The sequence below is a fragment of the Pituophis catenifer genome, unplaced genomic scaffold (assembly GCF_029215685.1).
Source record: "Pituophis catenifer annectens isolate HBS135680 unplaced genomic scaffold, rPitCat1.0.hap2 SCAF_4, whole genome shotgun sequence".
NCBI classification, from domain to species: domain Eukaryota; kingdom Metazoa; phylum Chordata; class Lepidosauria; order Squamata; family Colubridae; genus Pituophis; species Pituophis catenifer.
Genome location: NW_027256884.1, coordinates 24,800,028 through 24,822,393, shown reverse-complemented (window position 1 = coordinate 24,822,393; position 22,366 = coordinate 24,800,028). Strand labels below are relative to the sequence as shown.

The window sequence follows — 22,366 nt, the reverse complement described above, 5'->3', positions numbered from 1 at the left end:
TAAAAAAAAGCATTGTCAATGTCCTCCCCAAAGTGGTGGAAGGAGGACACAATTATTCAGATGAAAGTACAAGGAATGGGATCACGGGGAGCTTTTTTATCCAGAGACAAAGGAATCAAAATATTTCTTTACTTCTAAACAGAACTTACCTGTGGGAATAAATGATGCATGTTGCTGCAACTGTGCACTAGCAAGAGCCTGTTGGTAGTGCAAGAAACTGGGATTAAAAACAGCACTGGCACCATTGCTTTTCTCAAGTGCTTGTCTCTTTGGTAAAGGATGAAGGACAGCAGGTGGAAAGGCCTGTGAATTAAATACACACATACACACACAAATACAAACACACACACACACACACACATGTATATATATATCCATATATATCTATATACATAGATTTATATCTTAAACGAGGACTGTGTAATTATTACAGCTCTTTCAACAGTTGAATAAGCCTTGCCATGCTCCGAAGGCAGCAGTGCAAAATTTTATTATTACTGGTAATTAATGCACAGCACAATTAAACTAAAATTATAGAATCATAGTAATTAAACTAAAAAAAGAGAGCCTAGGGAAAACATTATTTTTTGAAATAGGGTTTAAAATATGACTGAAGCGTTATTTGCATTTGTTTCTATTTATAAAAAACACATGTTATTTATTATAGAATAAATAGCATCAATGACAAAAACACATTTTTTCCTTTGCTTTGACTTTTAAAATAAGTCAATTGATGATGAAACTTTGTTAGAAAAGATGTTAGATTATTCTGCCATAATAACATGTGAAAATGAGATTACTTAAATATTATAATTAAGAATGCAATTCAGATAAACATTAAATTTATTTGCATTTTGGAAAAGCTACATGCAAAGCAAAAGGTGAAAGTCAAAGTACCAGGTCTACAGTTGCTTCAAGAGGTCGCTTCATTGCTTTGGCAGTCGACTGAGTCTTTTTAAGAACAGGCAGCGAGCACATGATGGCAGTGGCCAATGGAATTCAAGCGAATTAACATACAGGTAAACAGCAAGCAGAGGTGCATCATGGGAACGGCATTGCATTGTGGATAGTTGAGAAGGAAAAAAATATTCTGAATGCAAGATACAACATACAGAACACTAGACATGCACAACAACAGAAATACTTCATCATCTAAGGAAATGAACATTACATCTTGGATTAGTACTGAAGCAAAAAATGCATTTATCATAACTTAGTTAAAACATATAAGAATAAAACAGATGTTTGGAATTTAGGAAAGTTGAATAAAATAGAAGCTTGCAGACAAATAAGCATCAGTAAGCTTTTATACTATGTAGAAAAGCAGTTATTGCAATGATTTTCCTAAACAAATACTGGTAAGTTAGTTATGCCATATTAGGAAGCATACATTAATTTCTAAAAATTAACAATCAAAATTGAAATCACTGGAAAACAGTATTTTTTAATGAAATGAACGCATATATAAAACCTAGAAAGATTAATGTTATTTTAAAGTCTGTTTTTTACTTAGATCTTTAGTTAATGTTACTTCTGATCCTTAATTTATCACATTCAATATATTTTAAAATGTTCTCTAATTTTAACTATATTAGGAACCACCATGTTAAGTAGGAAAAAATGTTTACACATTTTGTTTGGGGATTTTAAGAGAAAAACAGAATTGGAAGGGACCTTGGAGGTTTTCTAGTCCAGCCCTCTGCTCAAGCAGGAGACCCTATACCATTTCAGGCAAATGGCTGTCCAGTCTCTTCTTAAAAGCCTCCAGTGATGGAGTACCCACAACTTCTGAAGGTCTGGTTAATTGTTCTCACTGTTAGGAAATTTCTCCTTAGTTCTAGGTTGCTTCTGCTATTGAATAGTTTCCCTCCATTGTTTCTTGTCTTGCCTTCTGGTGCTTTGGAAAATAGGCTGACCCCCCCCCCTCTTCTTTGTAACAATCACTCAATACTGAAATATTGATATCATGTCACCCCAGTGCTTCTTTTCACTAGACTAAAGGTAAAGGTTCCTCTTGCACATATGTGCTAGTTGTTCCCGACTCTAGGGGGCGGTGCTCATCTACATTACAAAGCTGAAGAGCCAGCACTGTCCGAAGACATCTCGGTGGTCATGTGGCCGGCATGACTCAACACCAAAGGCACAAGGAACGCTGTTACCTTCCCACCAAAGGTGGTCCCTATTTTTTTACTTGCATTTTTTACATGCTTTCGAACTGATAGGTTGGCAGAAGCTGGGACAAGTAACGGGAGCTCACCCCATTATGCGGCACTAGGGATTCGAACCGCCGAACTGCCGACCTTTCGATCGACAAGCTCAGTGTCTTAGCCGCTGAGCCACCGTGTCCCTCTTTCATTAGGCTAGACATACCCAATTCCTACAACTGTTCTTTATTCATTTTAGCCTCCAGCCCAGAGGTGGGATTCACTTACTTTCCCTACCAGTTCACAAATGTGAGCACACTCATACTGCATGCGCAGTAGTCGGACATTACATCCAGGCGAGTGGGCAGAGCCTCCCACAGTCGCCACTACCGGTTTGCGTGATCTGGAGAGAACCAGCTGAATCCCACCACTGCTTCAGCCCCCACATCTTTGTTGCTCTTCTCTATACTCTTTCCAGAGTCTCAACATCCTTTTTATATGTGACCAAAACTGGATGCAGTATTCCAAGATTGGTCTTACTAAGGCATTATAAAATGGTTATAACAATACACGTGATCTTGGTTCTATACTTCTGCTAATGCAGCCTAGGATTACATTGGTTATTTTGGTGGCTACAACACACTGCTGGCTCATACTTAAATAATTGTCTACTAGGACTTCAAGATCCCTCTCACAGTTATGGCTTTTGAGCCATATTTCCGTTAATCTGTACCTGTATATTTTTTTCTTGCCTAAGCATAAAACTTTACTTTTCTCTACATTGAATTTCATTTCATTTCAGGCCCAATGCTCAAGTCTGTCAAGATCCATCTGGTTCTTGAGTCTGTCTTCTGGGGGTTGGCTATTCCTATCAGTTTGATGTTGTCTGCAAATTTGATGCGTTCCCCTGTATTCCTTCATCTAAATCATTTATGAAGATATTGAAGAATAATGGGTCTAAAACAGAACCCTGGAGGACCCCACTGCTTCCTTCCCTCCGTATAGATGTAGTTCCATTAAGGACTACACATTGAATGCAGTTAGTGAGTTAGTTACAAATACATCTGGTGGCGATGCTGACTATCCCACATTTTTCTAACTTACTAACAAACTCTCATATTCTGAATTTTGTAAAGATGATGGAGAGTTCTAATTAACTTTTGTTCTTTTCCAACGGGGGTATCTGTAGTGCTAATCTGCACTATTTTCTCAGAAGTCACTCCTCAGTAATTCAAATGTCTACTAATCTGGATTTGTCTAGTATTGCTACATTATAGATGTATTTTCAGTATTGGCACAAATGGTTTTGTTCTCAGCATAGCTAAGCTAGCTATGCAAAACAACAACACACCATTAAAAAAATGCTGTGTTGGATCAGACCAAGGATCATCTAGTTCAATACTCTGTTCCCACAGTGACCAATCAAATGCCCCTAAGGAGCCCACAAAGAGGTCAGGAGAGCATTAAAACCTCCTGGTAGCTGTTCCCTGGCAACTGGTCTCTAGAGGCTTACTGCCATTGAGTACTCTAGAGTCATAATGCCTAGTTGCTTTCATTTTATCCTTAGAACTTTAAACACTTTTTAATCCAAATTGGCCCACATCATTGCATTTTATGGCATAAATTCTAAAATTTAACTATCCACTGACATGATTAAAGTGATTTCAGCAAGGTATCAAACAAAGAGAACTTCTCTAACTTTAGATGACGATGAATAAAGTCCTCACACAAAACAAAAATATGGTTCTTAACTGAAGTAGTGTTTTTAATTTATTTTAATTTATTTATTTTTAAATTTATATACCGCCCTTCTCCCTGAGGACTCAGGGCGGTGTACAGCCAGAATTAAAAAACATGAAATACAAATATTAAAAACAATTAAAATATATATAAATTTGGCCCAAAATTAAAAATAGCGCATACCTGTCAATTCCTGTATGGAAAACATTAAATGCACCTTCTTTTTAAACAAATTCATGCAAAATTATGTTGGTTCATAGATTTCTATTTATGCTTGATTGTTTTTGTTTTGCTATGTTATATCAAATTTTATGTTCTATTGTACCAATCTATTCTAGATTTCTATTTAAAAAGGGACAGATGTTAGAGTTCTGATCCATAAAAGCAGATATCAATAAATGTCAAATTGATTATGGACAAATTGTATAATCATTTGTCTGGAATGGCATCTCCTACTCGAGCAGGGGTTTGAAGACTTCCAAGGACCCTTCCAACTCTGTTATTCAATTAATTATTTGGATTAAATTATGATTTTATTGTACTTGTTTGTTAACTTGTGTTCGCCGCCCTGAATCCTTCGGGAGAATGGCGGCATATAAATACATGTAATAAATAAATAAATAAATATTCTATGTTCTATGAGTCTGGTAGATATAAGAGCATTGTGGAGGCTTGCAAGAAGCTACTAAATATATTAGCTGTTTTTCTAACAGTATTTTGTATGGTGGCTGGATGTACAATCTACAGTCTACATCTACTATATAAAGTAACTACATTTGTTTTATTACTTGCCCTGTGGCAAGAATGAGGACAGATTTTTGTATTGAGGATCACCTGAATATTCTGCTTGTGTTATATAATATACTGAAAATAATTTGCTCTCATCAACCAAATAAATTACCATAACGGATCCACTTATAGAAAGAACACTCTCAGGGTAAAACAGCTCTTTCAGCACTTCTAAACTAAAAGAACCTATTTTTGTAAAGATATTGTAAGTAGAAATGTCATGGTCATTAAACTGATATTCCTACAAGATTTTAGGATGATATAGACAGCTATATATATATGATATATAGGGAGAGATATGTGAGACCTCTCACATCCTGGACATAAATTGTTTCAACTTCTACCCTCAAAATGATGCTATAGGGCACTGCATACCCAAACAATTAGACACAAGGACAGTTTTTTCCCGAATGCCATCACTCTGCTTAACAACTAATTCCCACAACACTGTCAAATAATTTACTAAGCCTGTATTACTATTATTCTTCTCTTCCTTACTAGTATCTATCTCTTCCCACTTATTACTATAACCATGTTGCTTGTATCTTTCAATTTATATTGTTTTTGTTTCCTAGTACGATTTGATAGCTTATTAGTATCTTGACTATCACTAAGTGTTGTATCTTTTTATTCTCGATGAATGTATTTTATTCTCCTTATGTACACTGAGAGCATATACACCAGAGATAAATTCCTTGTGTGTCCAATCACACTTGGCCAATAAAGAATTCTGCTCTGCTCTGCTCTGCTCTGCTCTGCTCTGCTCTGCTCTGCTCTGCTCTGCTCTACTCTGTTTATTACTGCTTGTTTCAAAACTTAGCAGTACACTGACATTTTTATAAAGCCAAAAAGTAGACACAAACAGTATAATATTCCATCCACTTAAAGAAGTTCTTGGGACTGTGACTAGATGTCACAAATAATGAATGAAGTTAATAGGTGACAAAGTGATATTTTCTTTTTGGGGGGGAGGGAATGGTGGACTCAAACAATCATCCTAGCAAAATGATATTGCAACAGAGCCTTCTACGATTATCATTATAAGGTATAGTGAGTGATTGGACAACATTTCTTGCACAAGTTTCCTTCAAGGGATTTAGCCTATACAGAGAATACATATCAACCTATCGCAAACCATATTTCCCCCTAATTTCTTTTTCAAACTATTTTGAAAAAGAAGACATCCAGTATTTTGCCCTCAACTTAAAAGACATGCGTATGAATGAATTCATCGTTCCTTCCTTCCTAATGTTTTAATTGCTAGTCGCTGTGTAAGCCACTATGACTTCAGTTGGAGCAGCCAACTGAACAACTTACAAATTTAATAAAGACCTAGCTAGATAACTGTTGGATATTTTCTAAACCACGTGAATTTAAAGATGCATGTTGGCAGCCTAGTTTATCCAAACTTCAAAGCATTCAAGTGAAAACCAAGTTAATCCTTAGAAATAAGAGCCTGTACTAAATATGAAGGGAAATGCTGAAGAGTTAGAACTTGAACTTGTCCGCATTCCAGGAAGATACTCCTTGTGCTGAAATTACTGAGTCAAACAGATTTGCTGGGTTGCTAACACGTAACAAAAATCCATTTTAGAAGTAGCCAGCTCAAGGACTTAAAGCTGACTCTTAAAGCAGGGGTCACCAACCTTTCGGATCTCAGGGACCACTACATTCATAATTTTAAATCCCACAGACCATTAATATAAATAGTATTTAGTGCAATATAAAAAATGCAAATAATTTTTCTGTGGACCACCAAAATTTTCTCGTGGACCACCAGTGGTTGGTGACCACTGTCTTAAAGAACCCCATTCCTCTTGCACTTACCATGACTGTAGCAGCTGCTTGGGCTACCACTGCCGCTTGGTTTGTCTGGTGCTGAGCAGCTTTGATTTTGGCCTGCAAGTGAGCAGGAGGATGAAAATATTTGCATTTTTCCCTCAGGCAACGCCCTTTTATGTAATCCATACAAACAGTTACAGTGTTGTCATTTGTATCAATCATTGTGCTGTCAGCAGGATGTGCAAAGCGACAATCGGTTTCACCCCGTGCACAGTTTCCTCGCTGGAATTCCCGGCAAACCTGGGGCACAAAACAATATTTATTATGCACGTGAGGATAATTACACACTGAGTACAAGAAAGAATGTAAAAGGCAATTTTGAACTGTGCCCAAATAAGCTCTGAAAACTGCTAAAACCTTTAATCTCAGTCTATAAGAGGACTGTCAAATCTGCAGCCCGCGAGCCAGATGCGTCATGCGCTAGCCACGCCCATGCCCGGTTTAGCGAAGGGGAAAAAACTCCCAATAGGTCACATGATGCTGCCGTGACGATGTGAGTTTGACACCCCTGGTCTATAAAATGGGCTTCACTATTGTATAATTCTGCATGGATCTTGAATCCATCTGCGACCTTGATCTCTCAGTGATTTTTAATCTTAACAATTGTGGTATCCTTCTGGACTAACTCAGGGGTTCGGAAGGAGGATGTGGTGTTATGGTATTTTTCCTTCCTCAGTGTTGACAGGGGAGACAAGTTTAGCCCTAAACCTCTGCTTTTGGGGGTTCCATAAAGCTCCACCCTCTCTCCACTCCTTTCTATATGAAACTGGTGAGTGAAATCATTGGATACCATGGAGCTAGGTGCCATTAGTATATTGATAATACTCAATTGTATATCTCAACTTCTGACTGACAGAACTCAAGAAATAAGCTCAGATTTTCCATATGTAAAGGTCACCTTTCTGTGAAAGGAGCACACAAAGGTAGTAATGGTCTACAATTAACTGAACTTAATGTTTTTCCCTTAGTTTATTATATCTGTTTCCAAATTAATGTTATCTACAAATTACATAACAGATTACAATTGCTGCACAAACAATATAATTACTAGGCCATGCAAAACTCTGAGGAGATGATTTGTTCTATGTGATTCAGGTGACCACTTTAACTGAATATCTAACCTTTCAGAGCTCATGTACAGAAGTCACTCACCTTAAACTAAAGCAGCCAGTCAAGATAGACAAAACCTGTGCTGATGTTTCATGAGGTGGAAGATCTTACCTTCTAGTGCAGGGATGTCAAACTCGATTTCATTGAGGGCCACATCAGGGTTGTGTTTGACGTCGGGGGGGGCGGCATGGGCGTGGCTGGGGGGGCATAGCCAGCTTGAGGTCACCGTGTCGGGGGTGCCTGCAGTGGCCCAAGCACTTTGCCAGCGAAAATGGGCTCCCAAGCTCCGATTTTGGCCACAACGGCCTCCTGCAGCCCTGTGCCAGCAAAACAAAGCTCGGGGGGGGAGGCATGCACAGCCTCCCCTGGGCTCCGTTTTCACTGGCAGAAGTACCATGGGTTGGTCCTTCGCTGTTACCAGGGTGGCCCCGCGGGCCAGATCTAAGCACCCCGTGGGCCGAATCTGGCCTGAAGGCCTTGAGTTTGACACCCCTGTTCTAGTGCTATATGAAATGTATCAAAACAAAGCTTTGCATAGCCATAATAATGAATTCTGCACTTCTTCATTACAGCACAATTATGACACCAAAAATCAGAACAGAGGATCTGCATTGCTGATGCTAAGTAGCCAACTGAAATGAAATAGCCTTTTCTTTATGTTTAAATATAGTCACTGTGTAAATTCACAATCCTATATAACCAAATAACAAATACTGCATGTATCAGAAGAATGATGCTCACCATACCTCTAGTTTATCTGTCCTGAGGAGTTTCTGTGTTGTAGTTGATCCAGAGACAGAGACAGGATTTCCAGGAACAATTACAGATTGTGTGGGAACAATTTCTGTAGGAACTAATCCAACCCCAGAAGTAACCGGAGTTAAATATGGTGCAAAGTTTAGTGCTGGATTAGATCCTATTGTTGGTCCTACTTGAAATGATGGCTGAAAGAGAGAATAAAAAGGAATGATAAATAAGCATCTAGAAATGAAAAATATACACATGCTCTGTAATAAATTCAATATCAAACTTCACTGATTTATGTTATAGTAGTCCACACACATGCTAAACTGAAATAACTCATATTTTGACTTGGTAGAATGTATCAACTCAATGTCTAGATATTTGTGGCTTTCTTAATAAATTAAGCTGCTTATTATGTTTTAATTTTGATGAACTAGTTCCAAAGGATTCTGAAACAGGCATACTTAATACTGAATAATTGACTCAGCATGAAAGCTTTGAAGCCATGTTTATCTTTGAGGGAATTGATGTACACTGCACTGTACATCTGTATATAAACTAAAAATAGAGAAAGGATGCTTAACCATCCAAGGAATGGCCACAAAAGTTACCTTGGTATGACTAACTAGAAATAAATCAAAACTATAATTTATTATGCATGATTATCCTATTTGTTATTCTTCAAACAAGGATGAAAAGATTTATACATTAAGGACCTTTTTGGTGTTATTCAACACCAAAACATTTGATGTGAGATAAATTTTAAACATACACAAATTACTGCTTAAATGAAAACTGTGCTTCTTTCCCCCAAGTCCAGATTTAAGTTTTTCTTAAAGGAGAAACTGTGTGTGTGTGTGTGTGTGTGTGTGTGTGTGTGTGTGTGTGTGAGAGAGAGAGAGAGAGAGAGAGAGAGAGAGAGAGAGAGAGAGAGAGAGAGAGAGAGAGAGAGAGAGAGAGAGAGAGAGAGAGATCATATGCATCTTAAAAGTCACTATGGACTTCTGGTGATTGCCTGGAAAACTGCCAGTTTTCTTGGCAATGTCATCCAGCTGATTTTATGCCTAAAGCCATATTAAAACTCCTAATTTCTCGCTTAATTCCTTAACCACTACCCCAAATTTCTTACTATTTTTACTTTTAATTATTTCTATATTTCAAAAAGTTTCTGGGTCAGTTAAAGATTTTCCCATCACAGGCTACATTTTCATAACTAAATATTCACTAGTCCCCATAAATAAATTAGAAGGGTATGCAAATACTATATATTTATAAATGTATGTATGTATGTATGTATGTGATAAGCAAATTAATATATAAATTATTCAGCTTAACTGAATCTCACTATGTTTTTCTTAGTAGTTTATCCAGAATAAACTGGCTTGCCCCTAAAATGCAGAAAGTTCAACAGCTGCAATAAGATTACAAACAGAAAAGGTTCATAAAAACGATTTATACATTTTTACTGGACAATATTTGATGACAGCATATTGTAATTTATAAATTATAATAAATTCATTTATTTATTTATATTGTTAGTCAGATGTCAGCTATGAAGAATAAAGCATGGGGCTGGCATTTCATTAAAAGTACTGACCATTGGCTGAAGAGGTGCTCCTGGGAATATAAATTGCATCTGCTGAGCCAGCATTGCTGCTGCGGTTTTCTGTTGGATCAGGTTGTTTCTACCATTAATTTCTAGCTGAGTTTTCAAATGTGTTGGTGGGTGAAGATATTTGCAGTTCTCCCTCGTGCAACGGCCCTGAAAACGTTACAAAGTGATCCATTTTGGGAAATTTTATAATGATCTGTTATTGTAAAGCAGCTATTTCATATCCTCAAAAATAGCCTTTCGTATAAATCAAATAGCATATTGGACTGAATTGCTCTGTTGACATTTCTCTGAGGAATTACACATCTATTATAATTGTATTATGTATTTTACCAAAATTAGGTGGAAAGTATTCCCATATCTTTTCTTTAGTAATGTCCTGTAGATATAAAATATTACAAAATAATGTTCATCACATTCGATGAAGATTCTAATGTATGCTATAAAGAGGAAGGAGAGAAACAGAATAGGAATGCATTAAGCAGATTCGAATCCTTTTCCATTGTCTTTCAAAAGTTTATATATAGGCATGAAGATGAATGAGAATAGAACTACATTTTCCAAACCCATTTGAAGGGCTTTATAAACATGAAATCTCTGAAGCTGATTATCCAAATCTGTGGTGCTCATACATTCCAAAACTTACCCTGGAACAATTGCGTTTTTAATATAGTATAGTGCAGTGATGGCTAACCTCTTCCGGACTGAGTGCCCAAAGCATGTGCATGAATGCACGCGTCCCCCTGAACCCCCAAAATGCAATGTGCGCGTGGCCCCCCGCATGTGCCCCACCCCCCGCATGCGCCCTCTGCATGCGCCCTGTCCCCATGTGCATGCACGCATGTCTCCCACATGCCCCCCCGCATGCACACGTGGCCCCCACATGTGCACCGGGTCCTCACGCATGCATTTATACACCCCCGCACGCACCTTGCCCCCACACATGCGTGGCAGAGACCCGAAGACTAGCTGGATGGTGGGAGGTGCGCGCACATACGCGGCAGAGCTGAACTGGGGCAACGGTTCGCGTGCCCACAGAGAGGATGCTCTGTGCCACCTCTGGCATGCGTGCCATAGGTTCGTCATCATGGGTATAGTGTATGGTATGTAATGGTATGGGTATAAGTATAAGTATAGAAGGAAAGGAAAAGGGAAAGGGAAAGGGAAGGGAATGAAAGGATAAAAATGCAGAAAAAGAAACAAAAAGTAGAGGATAAGAATGACTTCCAACTTTCTTTGGTTCAAATACAGATTTAAAATATATCAAACACTCGCTTTAAAACAACAGTAATTCACACTAGTTCCATAATCCCATATAATTCTTATCAAATCTCAAAATCACAATTTCATTTTTTTCATTTTCTTGCAAAAAGTCCAAAAGTGGTTTCATGATAGAAACAAAATTGATAAGTCTTTTCTTTAAACAAAGCTGCCATTTTCTGCCATTTCTGACAATTCCATTGGCTTAACCATCCAACTGTAAGTTCTTCCATTTTTGTGTATAATAGTCCTCAAATTACGACCACAATTGAGCCCAAAATTTATGTTGCTAAGTGAAACATTTGTTAAGTGAGTTTTGCCCCATTCTATGACCTTTCTTGCCACAGTTGTTAAGTGAACCACTGCAGTTGTTAAGTTAGTAACACGGTTGTTAAGTGAATCTGCCTATCCCATTGACTTTGCTTTTCAGAAAGTCGCAAAAACTGATCACATGACCCCAGAACACTGTAACCGTCATAAATATGAGTCAGTTCCCAAGCATCTGAATTTTGATCATCTGATCATGGGGATGCTGCAATGGTTGTAAGTGTGAAAAACGGTTGTAAGTCATTTTTTTTCAGTGCCCCTGTAACTTTGAACAGTCACTAAATGAACTGTTGGAAATCAAGGACTGCCTGTATGTAGAAGTTTCGCTGCTATCATACACAAAAATAAAAATTCCATAAGATTTTTCAATCTGTTTGTCCATTAATTCCAAAAGGAAAGTCTCTAGTTATAACTGTACATTTCCTTTTAGTATCTTCTGAATCAAAATATATATTTGATCTCAACATTTTCTAGTTTTCTTACATGTCCACCAAAAATAAGAGTGTACCTTCAGTGTCATTACTTTTATAACAAATATTTAAAATCCAATTATACACGTGAAGTCCTTGGTCCTGTCTGATCATGGTTGTTTTCTGGCATATATGCTTTTACCCAACTAGGTAGTATCATCAGTTCTGGAATGGAGTGGGGTTTGCTCTCTGTATAGACACAAACTCATTGCCCTGTGAGTGTTGATGGGAGTTTGTTTTCTTCTTGATACTTCCTTGATTAAGCTGTTGTTTACTGTTTATTTGTCTCAGTTGTTCCTTGATTGGGGTATTGATTAACAGCTTGATTGTTGGTCTGGTATTAATCCTGGTGATAATTTCTGTTTATCTGGTTGTGGATTGCTAGTGAGGAGGTTTATATGTCTTAGCACTAATATGGTCAACATTTCTACACAGTGCCAAATCAAATTCAGTCTTACCATTTTCAAACTCATCGTTCTTTTTATCAGATTTTAATCTTTCCATTAAGTGAACACAAGAAAACCAATGACATATGTAACCTTTCAATTCTGAATCATCTCTTGTTTTTAACTTAAATTCTCCTTGACAAAAAAAAATCAATACATCAGCATAAGTTAGCATTTTTGTTTAGCTATCATTTCTCTTCTAAAATATAGAACTGATTGTCCAATCCAATAATGATTGGACCCTTCCCTGGGGTGACAATCACTACTGGATTTTAGAAAACAATCTTGCCTTATACCTACATCAAACTCTCAATATGGAATTTCTAACAAAGTGATTTTTAACATCTACAATAACCTTATCATACCACAAATAGCTATGCCAACCAAACCTTGTCACATCCTTCCAAAAACCTCAAATTTCTCAAAGTCACACACTCTTCATCCATTCTAAACAACAAGCTGCAAAATATAATTTCAAATCTCATAGTCCTAACTCTGCAGCATTTTTGTATTTAATTCCTAGTTTATTGCCTTGCCAGACAAATTTGGAAATACCTTTTTGCCATCACTTAAATAGTATATCAGTTGTCCATATGGGTATTGTTTGAAATAAAAAAGCATTCTATGTAAAATGTTCATCCTAATCATACAGATTCTTTCCAATAACGATAATAGCAATTTTTCTCATCATATCTTTTTTTAACTTCATTCCATATCTTAACATAATTATTTTGAAATCACATACAATTCATATTAGTCAAGGTAAACCCAAATATTTAACCTTTTTTTCAATTTTAAAACCAGACCATCCTGGTACAACTATGAATTCTTAGGACTGCATCTAGTTTGGGAATACTCCTTCAACTTGTATATGAACCTTACGTTTCTCAGGTTCTTAATTAACCCATGTTGGCTTCATGTAATCACCTAGTTCCTTCATATGAGCTTGTGAAACCATTGCTTAATTATCTTTCCTAGGATTTTCCCAAGTACTGAGGTTAAACTGACTGGTCTCTAAAGTCCTGAGTCCATTTCATTCCCTAAAAAAAAGTAGAAAAATGGCTCATAAGAATACTGGATGCAAATGACCCAAAGATGCTTTTTCAGGAGGCAACTGGACAGGATAGTGGGGAACGGATAGTGGGGAATCCTGCCAGAGCTGAAGAAGCTTCTTGGATGAGAAGCAAAACGTCTTCAAAAGAAAAAACAAGAAAGTCCAGTTGCCTCCTGAAAAAAGCACCTTTGGGACAACCATGACCTGGATGACTGAGAATCTCTACAGACTGGATGCCAATGAATACTCACAGATGCAAAAAAAAGGGGGTCTAGTAATTCTCATTCATTAAACTTTTCCACATCACAAATTTAAAACCTGCAAAAAGGAATATATTACAACAGCTGAAGAAATGAAAGCATGTCCAGTACTCTGCCTAATATCAAAAGACTGTGAACATCTTATCAAACCAGCATGTCTCTTCAGGCCATTTGATTCATGTCTGGGGCTAGATAGCAACTGGAATATTAGGTTCCTTGTTGCTGTCGCCACCCCTTAATTATAACTCAGGTCCTTCTTCCCCTAACAGCCCTCTGGGGAACTAGGAAAAGATTGAAGGGGACATCCTCATTCTGTCTTGGGTCTGGAGCTGAACAATCAATTTTACTTCAGTGAAAGGTAGGAAAGTAGCTCAGACGTCCCTAGGACAGCAATAGCATTTAGACTTATATACCACTTCAGTGCTTCAGTGAAAGGTAGAAAAGTAGCTCAGATATTTATTTATTTATTTATTTATTTATTTATTTATTTATTTATTTATTTAATTTGTATACCGCCGTTCTCCCAGAAGGGACTCAGGGTGGTGAACAGCCAAAATTAAAAAACATACAAATACAAAAGTTAAGATAATTAAAAAGAATTAAATCATTAGCTTTATAGACATCCCTAGGATAGCAATAGCATTTAGACTTATATACCGCTTCACAGTGCTTCACAGCTCTCTCTAAGCGGTTTGCAGAGTCAACATATTGTCCCCAACAATTTGGGTCCTCATTTTACCCACCTCGGAAGGATGGAAGGCTGAGTCAACCTTGAGCCTGGTGAGATTCGAGCTGCCAAATTGCAGGCAGTCAGCAGGCAGTAGAAGTAGCCTGCAGTACTGCATTCTAACCCTGCGCCACCACGGGATAAAAATGGTGAGTGTTGGTGATAGGAGACTTAATTCTCAGAGAAACAGAATCAGCCATCTGTAGACCGGACATTCAATTTAGGGAGGTTGTCTCCCTGGAGCGAAAATCAAAGATGTGACTTACTAAAATAGTAAACCTCTTAAATTACTACCCCTTTTTTCTCTTAAACATGGCGACGAATGATACAACAATGAACCTGAAAACAATAACAAGAGATTATGAGCAGATAGGGAAGAAAGTTAAGGAGCTAGGAGCCCAAGGGTTTTAGAAGTGAACCACTGGCTTAAGAATTGGTGTGGTCAACAGAACTTTGGATTCCTAGACCATAGTCTGCATTACCTACATGAAGGGCTCCTGGCAAGGGATAGGCTGCACCTCACAACAGATGTATTTGGAAAGCGCCTGACTTACCTTATCAGAAGGGCTTTAAGCTAAAATTGACAGCATTTACAACATTAAGGACCTAATTCCAAGCAAAAACCACCAGACAACCAATCAAATAAGGACATAGGGAGTGAAGAGAAATAAGAAAAACTCAGATGCAAGTAAGAGATATAGGAAGCACGTCCAGGGAAGCCATAAAAAATTATAAACTAACACTCAAAGTTTAGAAAACAAACGGGGTGAATTTGAAGTACCAGCATATGAAGGCAGATATGATGATATAGTTGCCAGTACTGAAATTTGGTGGGATGAAACACATGACTGAAATGTACTGATGGAAGGATGCGAACTATTCAAAAGAAACAGACTTAAGAAAAAAGGAAGAGGAGTTGCATTATATATAAAAGATGACTACATCTCTATAGAAATGCACAAAACCAAGAAATCCATATGGGTCAATATAAAAGGAAAAAAGAATGACATTGCTATAGGCATATACTACAGGCTACCCAACCAAGCAGAACAAATGGATGAACTATTTGCTAATCAATTCACAAATGTATGTAGGAAACATGCACACACAAGCAATAGAACATAATCCAACCAGTGTCTTAAACTTTAAAAGAGCTGATTTTAACAGAGAGAGCCTAGGAAAGATTCCATGAATGAAAATGCTAAAGGGGAAAACAATTCAAGAAGCATGGAGACTTGCAACAAAAGTCAAAGATAATTTTTAAAAAGTTTCTTTCAACGTATAAATAACAAGAAAAAAGTCATGGAAACACTCGGTCCACCAAAAAGAGAAGAGGGCAAGGAAGGAAGTAATAGAGAGAAAGCAGAGCTGCTTAATTCATTCTTTGCATCTGTCTTCATGCAAAAAGAAAAAATAGCCCAACCTACCAAAAACATAACTGTAAAAGTCAGACTAGAAATAAAAATTAAAATAATCAAGAAAACAGTAAGAGAACACATGTCTGATATTGATGAATACAAATCACCAGGACCTGACAGATTACATCCTAGAGTTTTGAATGAGCTGGCAGATATTATCTCAGAACCATTGTGCTATATCTTTCAAAAATTCTGGAGCACCGGGGAACTACCTGAGAATTGGAAAAGAGCTGATATGGTTCCTATCTTCAAAGAAGAAGAAAAAAACCAGATCCAGGAAACCACAGACCAATCAGCCTAACATCAATCCCTAGGAAGATACTGAAAAAGATAATAAAAAAACAGATCTGTAAACATTTAGAAACAAATAAAGTTATAACTAGAAGCCAGCATGGGTTTGTTAAAAGTGATCATACCAAACCAATCTTATTTTATTATTTGACAAGTGACTAAATTTGTGGACCAACAAAATGCTATGGACATAGTATAAGTAGTCCTCAATTTACAACTACAATTGAGCCCAACATTTTTGTTGTTAAGTGAAACATTTGTTAAGTGAGTTTTGCCCAATTTTACTACCTTCCTTGCCACAGTTGTTCAGTGAATCACTACTTGATTGTTCATTTAAAAAATAGTGTCGCAACTGAGTTTAGCTTAATTAGCTTGGGGAGCTAAATAAGATTGCTGAATGAGTTATAAGATCTTAGTGCAATATACAATTATTTCTAATTAATCTCATTTGCTAGTGGTTTCATGGATATAAATGAATTTCTTGGTAATAATACCAAACTGGTTTTCTATTGCCTTTTTCCAGGACATTTTTTTAAACTTACACTAGGCTACAGCCCTAGCAATCCCTGGAGAACTTCCATATAAGTTAAATTGGCCAAGTGCATTTAATGTAAGATAAACTGGATTAATATATGTACAGGGTTGAATTACAAAGAAATGGAAGATCAATTTCTTCATTTTTAACATTTGTTATATGTACATTAAAACTGCATTAATATTCAGTCTGAAAAATACAGGTAGTCTTCAACATACGACCACAATTGAGCCCCAAATTTATCTTGCTAACTGAGAGATTTGTTAAGTGAGCTTTTCTCCATTTTATGATTTTTCTTGCCCCAGTTGTTATGTGAATCCCTGCAGTTGTTAAATTAGCAACAGTATTAAATGAATCTGGCTTCCCCATTGAGTTTGCTTGTCAGAAGGTCGCAAAAGGGGATCACATGACCTCGGGGACACTGAAACAGTCGTAAATATGAACCCATTGCCAAACATCTGAGTTTTGATCAGGTGACCATGGAGATGCTGCAACAGTCATAATTGTGAAAAACGGTGATAAGTCACTTTTTTCAGTGCTGTTGTAACTTTGAGTGGTCACTAAGTGAAATCTTGTAAGTCAAGGACTATCACTATTAGTTGACAATTGCTTTTCATGTCCTGTTTTGTTTTCTAAAGGACCGAGAAGCTCACCCTCTTGATAAACTAGAACAGAGCTGTCAAACTCGATTTCATTGAGGGTCGCATCATGGTTGTGTTTGACCTTGAGGGGGGTGGGGTGTGTGTGACCAGCTCGATGTCACTTGTGTCAGGGGTGCCTGTGGTGGCCCAAGCGCTCTGCCCAAACGGGCTCCCAAGCTCCGTTTCAGCTGCAACAGCTTTCTGCAACCCTCTGCCAGCGAAAACGGAGCTTGGGAGTGCCACCCACGGACCTCGCAACCTCCATTTTCAGCTGTGATGACTTCCTGCAACCCTCTGCCAGCGAAAATGGAGCTCAGGAAGGCCACATGCAGCCCTCCAGAGCTCCTTTTTCACTGGCAGAGGCGCTGTGGGCCGGTCCTTCACTGTTTCCAGAGTGACCCTGTGGGCCAGATCTAAGCACCCCACGGGCCAGATCTGGCCTCCGGGCCTTGAGTTTGACACCCTTGAACTAGAAGATCTCTTGAATTGGCTAAGTACAAAGATTGCAACCAAACAATAATTGTACAGTTCTGTTTGGATTATATTATTGATCTATGTGCACATGTATATGTTATAAAACTAGACTAAATGTGTATTTGGCTAAATCATGTTTTACATCTCTAACTAGAAAAAATTGTGTTGTTTAAATCCTTGCAAATTTTATCAAACCCTTTTGATGGTATAGAAAGAGGGTGCACTACAATTATTTAAATCTAAAAGGGGGCTACTCGTGTTTACTAAAAACAATATATTTATCTTAGTGTTTGAAAATGTAAATGTCTATTTTTTTAATTGTCTAAATATTTTAGTAGATGATTAAAAACTAGAAAATTGTTTTAATATAACTAATTTTAATATAGACAGCGATTTGGTGCAGTGGATAAGATATCATGGTAGAAACCAGAAGTTCTAGTTCTGCTGTAAGCACAAAGACAGCTGAATAGCTTTCATCCACCTCTTAGAGATTTAGACCTAGTAAGAAAAAGGCAACAGCAAACCACTTCCCAAAATCTTGCATAGAAAACTGCAGGGATTTTTCCAAGCACTCACCAGAAGACCAAACTGACTTGACAGTAAACAAGGGACAAACCCCACATTTAATATAAATTATTTTATTTGGTAACATGAAATCAGAAATTATACAAAAATATGTAGAGGGTGTTATTGATTAATAGCAACCATAAACAAAATCCAAAAGATTCTCATTCTCTCCCTCTCTCCCCCTCTCTTTATATCTTTTCCCAAAAAAGTTATTATTTCTATATTGAATATGTTAACTATAAAGTATATTGAAATAACAATTACCAGATAACGGACATCCTCTCATTTATGAGTAATCTTATGGAATGCATTTTTATGAAACAATTTGCTGAATCTCCTAGAACAGGGGTGTCAAACTGGTGGCCCGCAGGCCAGATGCGTTCGGACGCAGGCCACGCCCACGAATGGGAAAAACATCACAAAACATCACATGACGTGATGAGTTTGATCCCCTTGTCCTAGAAGATAAAGGCAAACCATTTCTGCGTTGTTGCCAAGAAAACATATCACCAGGTCTGGAATTGAAGGAGTTTTATATAACTATCTAACTATCTACAGAAGCAACTGTTCAAAGACAAAGACAAAATAAAAATCTTTTATATACAACAAACAGTAACAATAGCTCCAGTAACAACTTTGCATAAAAATAAACCAGCTACTGTAGTGGATTCTAGAATGGGTTGAATCAAAAATCTGTGTACCCAGTAATCAGGGTTTTTTATTTATGTCTGCAGTCTGGAACCTGATTATGTCGAAACTATCTTTTATGGATAACCAACTCTGTATCTCTAAAACAGTGGTTCTCAACCTCTAATTCATCTTTGACCACATTTAAATACCTTTTGTGTATTTAGATCACGGCCATGGACCCCCAAGACTTACCATATTTTTTGGAGTATAAGATGCACTTCCCACCCCCCAAAGAGGGTGGAAATTTGGGTGCGTCTAATACACCGGATGTAACCAAAAATTCGAGGCACAGAGGCAATGATAGTCTGTGGCAATCCCTGCAGCTTGGAACAGCTGATTGGGGGTATTCCGGGAGGCCGATCCACCTGCCAATCAGCTGCTCGTGCTGAATCAGGCTGCAATAATGTGCTGAAGCTGACCTGGGTGTTTGCTATTTGCTGCAAAGACATGTCAGATTTTGTAGTAGCAATCACATCCAGAAAACACATACAGGTAACTGACTCAGCAGGATTTAATAACTTCTCTTTATATATAATATAACACATGAAGTAAATATACAATATCAAAAGCAGGTTTTCCAACATGGTAGTAAATACAAGCAAAACACAAGCAGAGAAGAGGAGTTTCAGTTTCAGTTTTGAGCAGCAGACTAGTTTAGAGCTTAGCACAGACTCAGAGCTAAGCCACACCCAGGCTCCAAACTGTCTCCTTGTTGCTCACACAGTAAATACTGTTTCAGTTTCCAAACAGCCCTCAACTCTCTCACACACTTACAGGGCACTAGTCAGATGAATACCAATTGGTTGCTGGTAGGCAGAGGCAGATTTTTTTTTCTTATTTTCGTCCCCAAAAACTAAGTTGCATCTTATACTCCAGAGCATCTTATACTCTGAAAAATACAGTAACTCAATATTTAAATCATAACATTTCTTCAAGCCTTTGCAGACCCTGTGACACTGTGCCCCCCCTCCCCAGGAATCTGCTGAACACAGGTTGAGAGCAGTGGTGAAATCCAAATTTTTTTACTACCGGTTCTGTGGGTTTGGCTTGGTGGGAGTGGTGTGGCTTGATGGGTGTGGCTTGGTGGCAGGGAAGGATACTGCAAAATCTCCATTCCCACCCCACTCCAGGGGAAGGATGCTGCAAAATCTCCATTCCCACCCCACTCTGGGGCCAGCCAGAGGTGGTATTTCTCGGTTCTCCGAACTGCTCAAAATTTCTGCTACCAGTTCTCTGAACTGCTCAAAATTTCCACTACCGGTTCTCCAGAACCTGTCAGAACCTGCTGGATTTCACCCCTGGTTGAGAACCACTGCTCTAAAGAATTACTTCCTGGGAGGTGGCAGATACTTATTCTCCCCCTATTGTCATCAACAAATAATAAGTAATGTCATCTCTCAAGCAGGAAACAATTAGTAAATTTCTAGATTAAAATTGCAAAATTGAAAATTAATTAATCACTTAATTGGAAATGAAATAATAGCTGTAACTTTTGGACGAGCGTATCTTCTCACATATACCTGGCAACAATTTCATATTTATATACCAGTGCTATGAACCAACAATTTTTATTTCCATTGTACAGGCAGATGTTCCATAATCCATCATAATTCATTGAATGAATCTAAGATTTACTTATATCAATAATATATCTAATGATAAATTTAGGCAGGAATTCAATTGTAGCCGATGAGATATATTCTCTTGTGGCCGGAAGAGGGATCTAAGATCTGAACACAGAGAGTTCCTAATAATTCTGTGAGACTGAGACAATATAAAGCACAGCATCTGTTACGTGTGTTATGTGAATATAAAGCAAGGCAATATGTCTTTGGATCAGACTTGATCTCTGGCAACTACTGGGAAAGTCTATGCAGTCTTCTTGGCAACATTTTTAGAAGTAATTTGCCACTGTCTTCTTAGGGCTGAGAAGGAGGTACTAGCTCTAAGTCTTCCAGCTGACTTCCATGCCTAAAGCAGGACTAGAATTCAGGTTGCCTTGTTCTACTCTTTGACCAACATTTACTAATCAGTAATGCATTGACTGAGTTACTCATAAAAATATATGAACAATTACAAACAAACAGTAATCTATTTGCTGTAGGAATCTTACTATCCTCAGTAAATGGCCTCATCTACAACTTAATTTAGAGTTGGAAACTAAACTGAGCGAGGCTCAGTTGGAGATGGGATGGGATAGAAACAAGGAATTCCTAGTCCAGGAAGCTACGAAACATCTTGGGAAAAAACAATAGCAAACCAGTTCCATACCATTGTTGAGAAAACTGACTGGATGTAACCCATTCAGGGATCAGAACCAGAGCTCAATACAAGAATATGTTTACAATATCTCCTTCTAATGCATGCATTCTTACCTTTAGGGAATCAAAGCAGGCAATTACTCTTCCACTTTCAACTTGGCAGCTTTTGGATGGATGTGCAAATTTACATTCCTCATCAGAACGCGAACAAGTCCCTCTCTGAAACTGCCTGCACACTTCTAGCGTCAGCCATTTTGTGTCTCTCACTGGAGCAACAATTGAAGCCATGATGTAAAACTGCTTTCAATTTTGTGAGTTGTTAATGAAATAGCCTCTGTTTAAAAACTCCAGAAAGCCAAGAAGTTCCTTTCAATAAAACCGGGCGTAGTTTAAGAAAATCCAATGCATACAAAGCAGCTATTATCAGTGAACATTGTAGTTATCAACCAATATATGCCATTTGTACACTTTTGTCTGCAAAAAAATCATGCTCAGTAGCATTTCTGGCCAACGTTCATGCTACTAGGAAAAAAACTTTGTTGTCATACAATGGCATTCTTTTATACATTTTAGGCTGTAGTATCCTCTTTGTTGGTGTTAATTAGGTAGGAAAAGCTACAGATTCAGCAGTCTTCTTGTTTAGTTCAATATTTTTTCTCACGTTTTATAAATGCTGGAATCAGATATACAGGAAGCAGCTACTACAGTTGATTTGTAAGGTTAAAGCCAATACCTAGCTGCGAGAGATGATCATGAGAACAACAAAGTTGTCGCTGTACAATGACTACATAAGGCACTTATAGTGCAGAAACCTGTGAAAACAAAACAAAAAAGTTATTCAATTAAAATATGAATATCAGTTTTTCTAGAAAATATTCTAGAAATGTAACCACAATGTAACTATATATCACTACATTTGCAATCAGCCACATATTTTAAAAGCCCAGGAAATAAAAAGACAAGA

The 22,366-nt window shown here is 37.6% G+C and overlaps 1 protein-coding gene across 10 annotated transcripts in view; it reads right to left on the bottom strand.

Annotated features, from left to right (window-relative positions):
* MBNL2 (muscleblind like splicing regulator 2) overlaps positions 1-21,710 on the bottom strand; it is a 48,590-nt gene extending 26,880 nt beyond the window's left edge. For 2 of the 10 annotated variants that reach the window (XM_070944044.1, XM_070944043.1), the window contains exons 1-6: positions 21,517-21,710; positions 9,967-10,131; positions 8,372-8,569; positions 6,501-6,755; positions 898-951; positions 150-303 (exon numbers count right to left, since the gene is read on the bottom strand). In XM_070944044.1, the coding sequence (XP_070800145.1) occupies positions 150-303; positions 898-951; positions 6,501-6,755; positions 8,372-8,569; positions 9,967-10,131; positions 21,517-21,690 (1,000 nt within the window). In that variant the 5' untranslated portion in view covers positions 21,691-21,710. The remainder of the gene's footprint in view (positions 1-149; positions 304-897; positions 952-6,500; positions 6,756-8,371; positions 8,570-9,966; positions 10,132-21,516) is intronic. The other 8 variants (XM_070944047.1, XM_070944046.1, XM_070944050.1 and 5 more) reach the window with 6 other exon arrangements.
* Between the last annotated feature and the right edge of the window lie 656 nt (positions 21,711-22,366).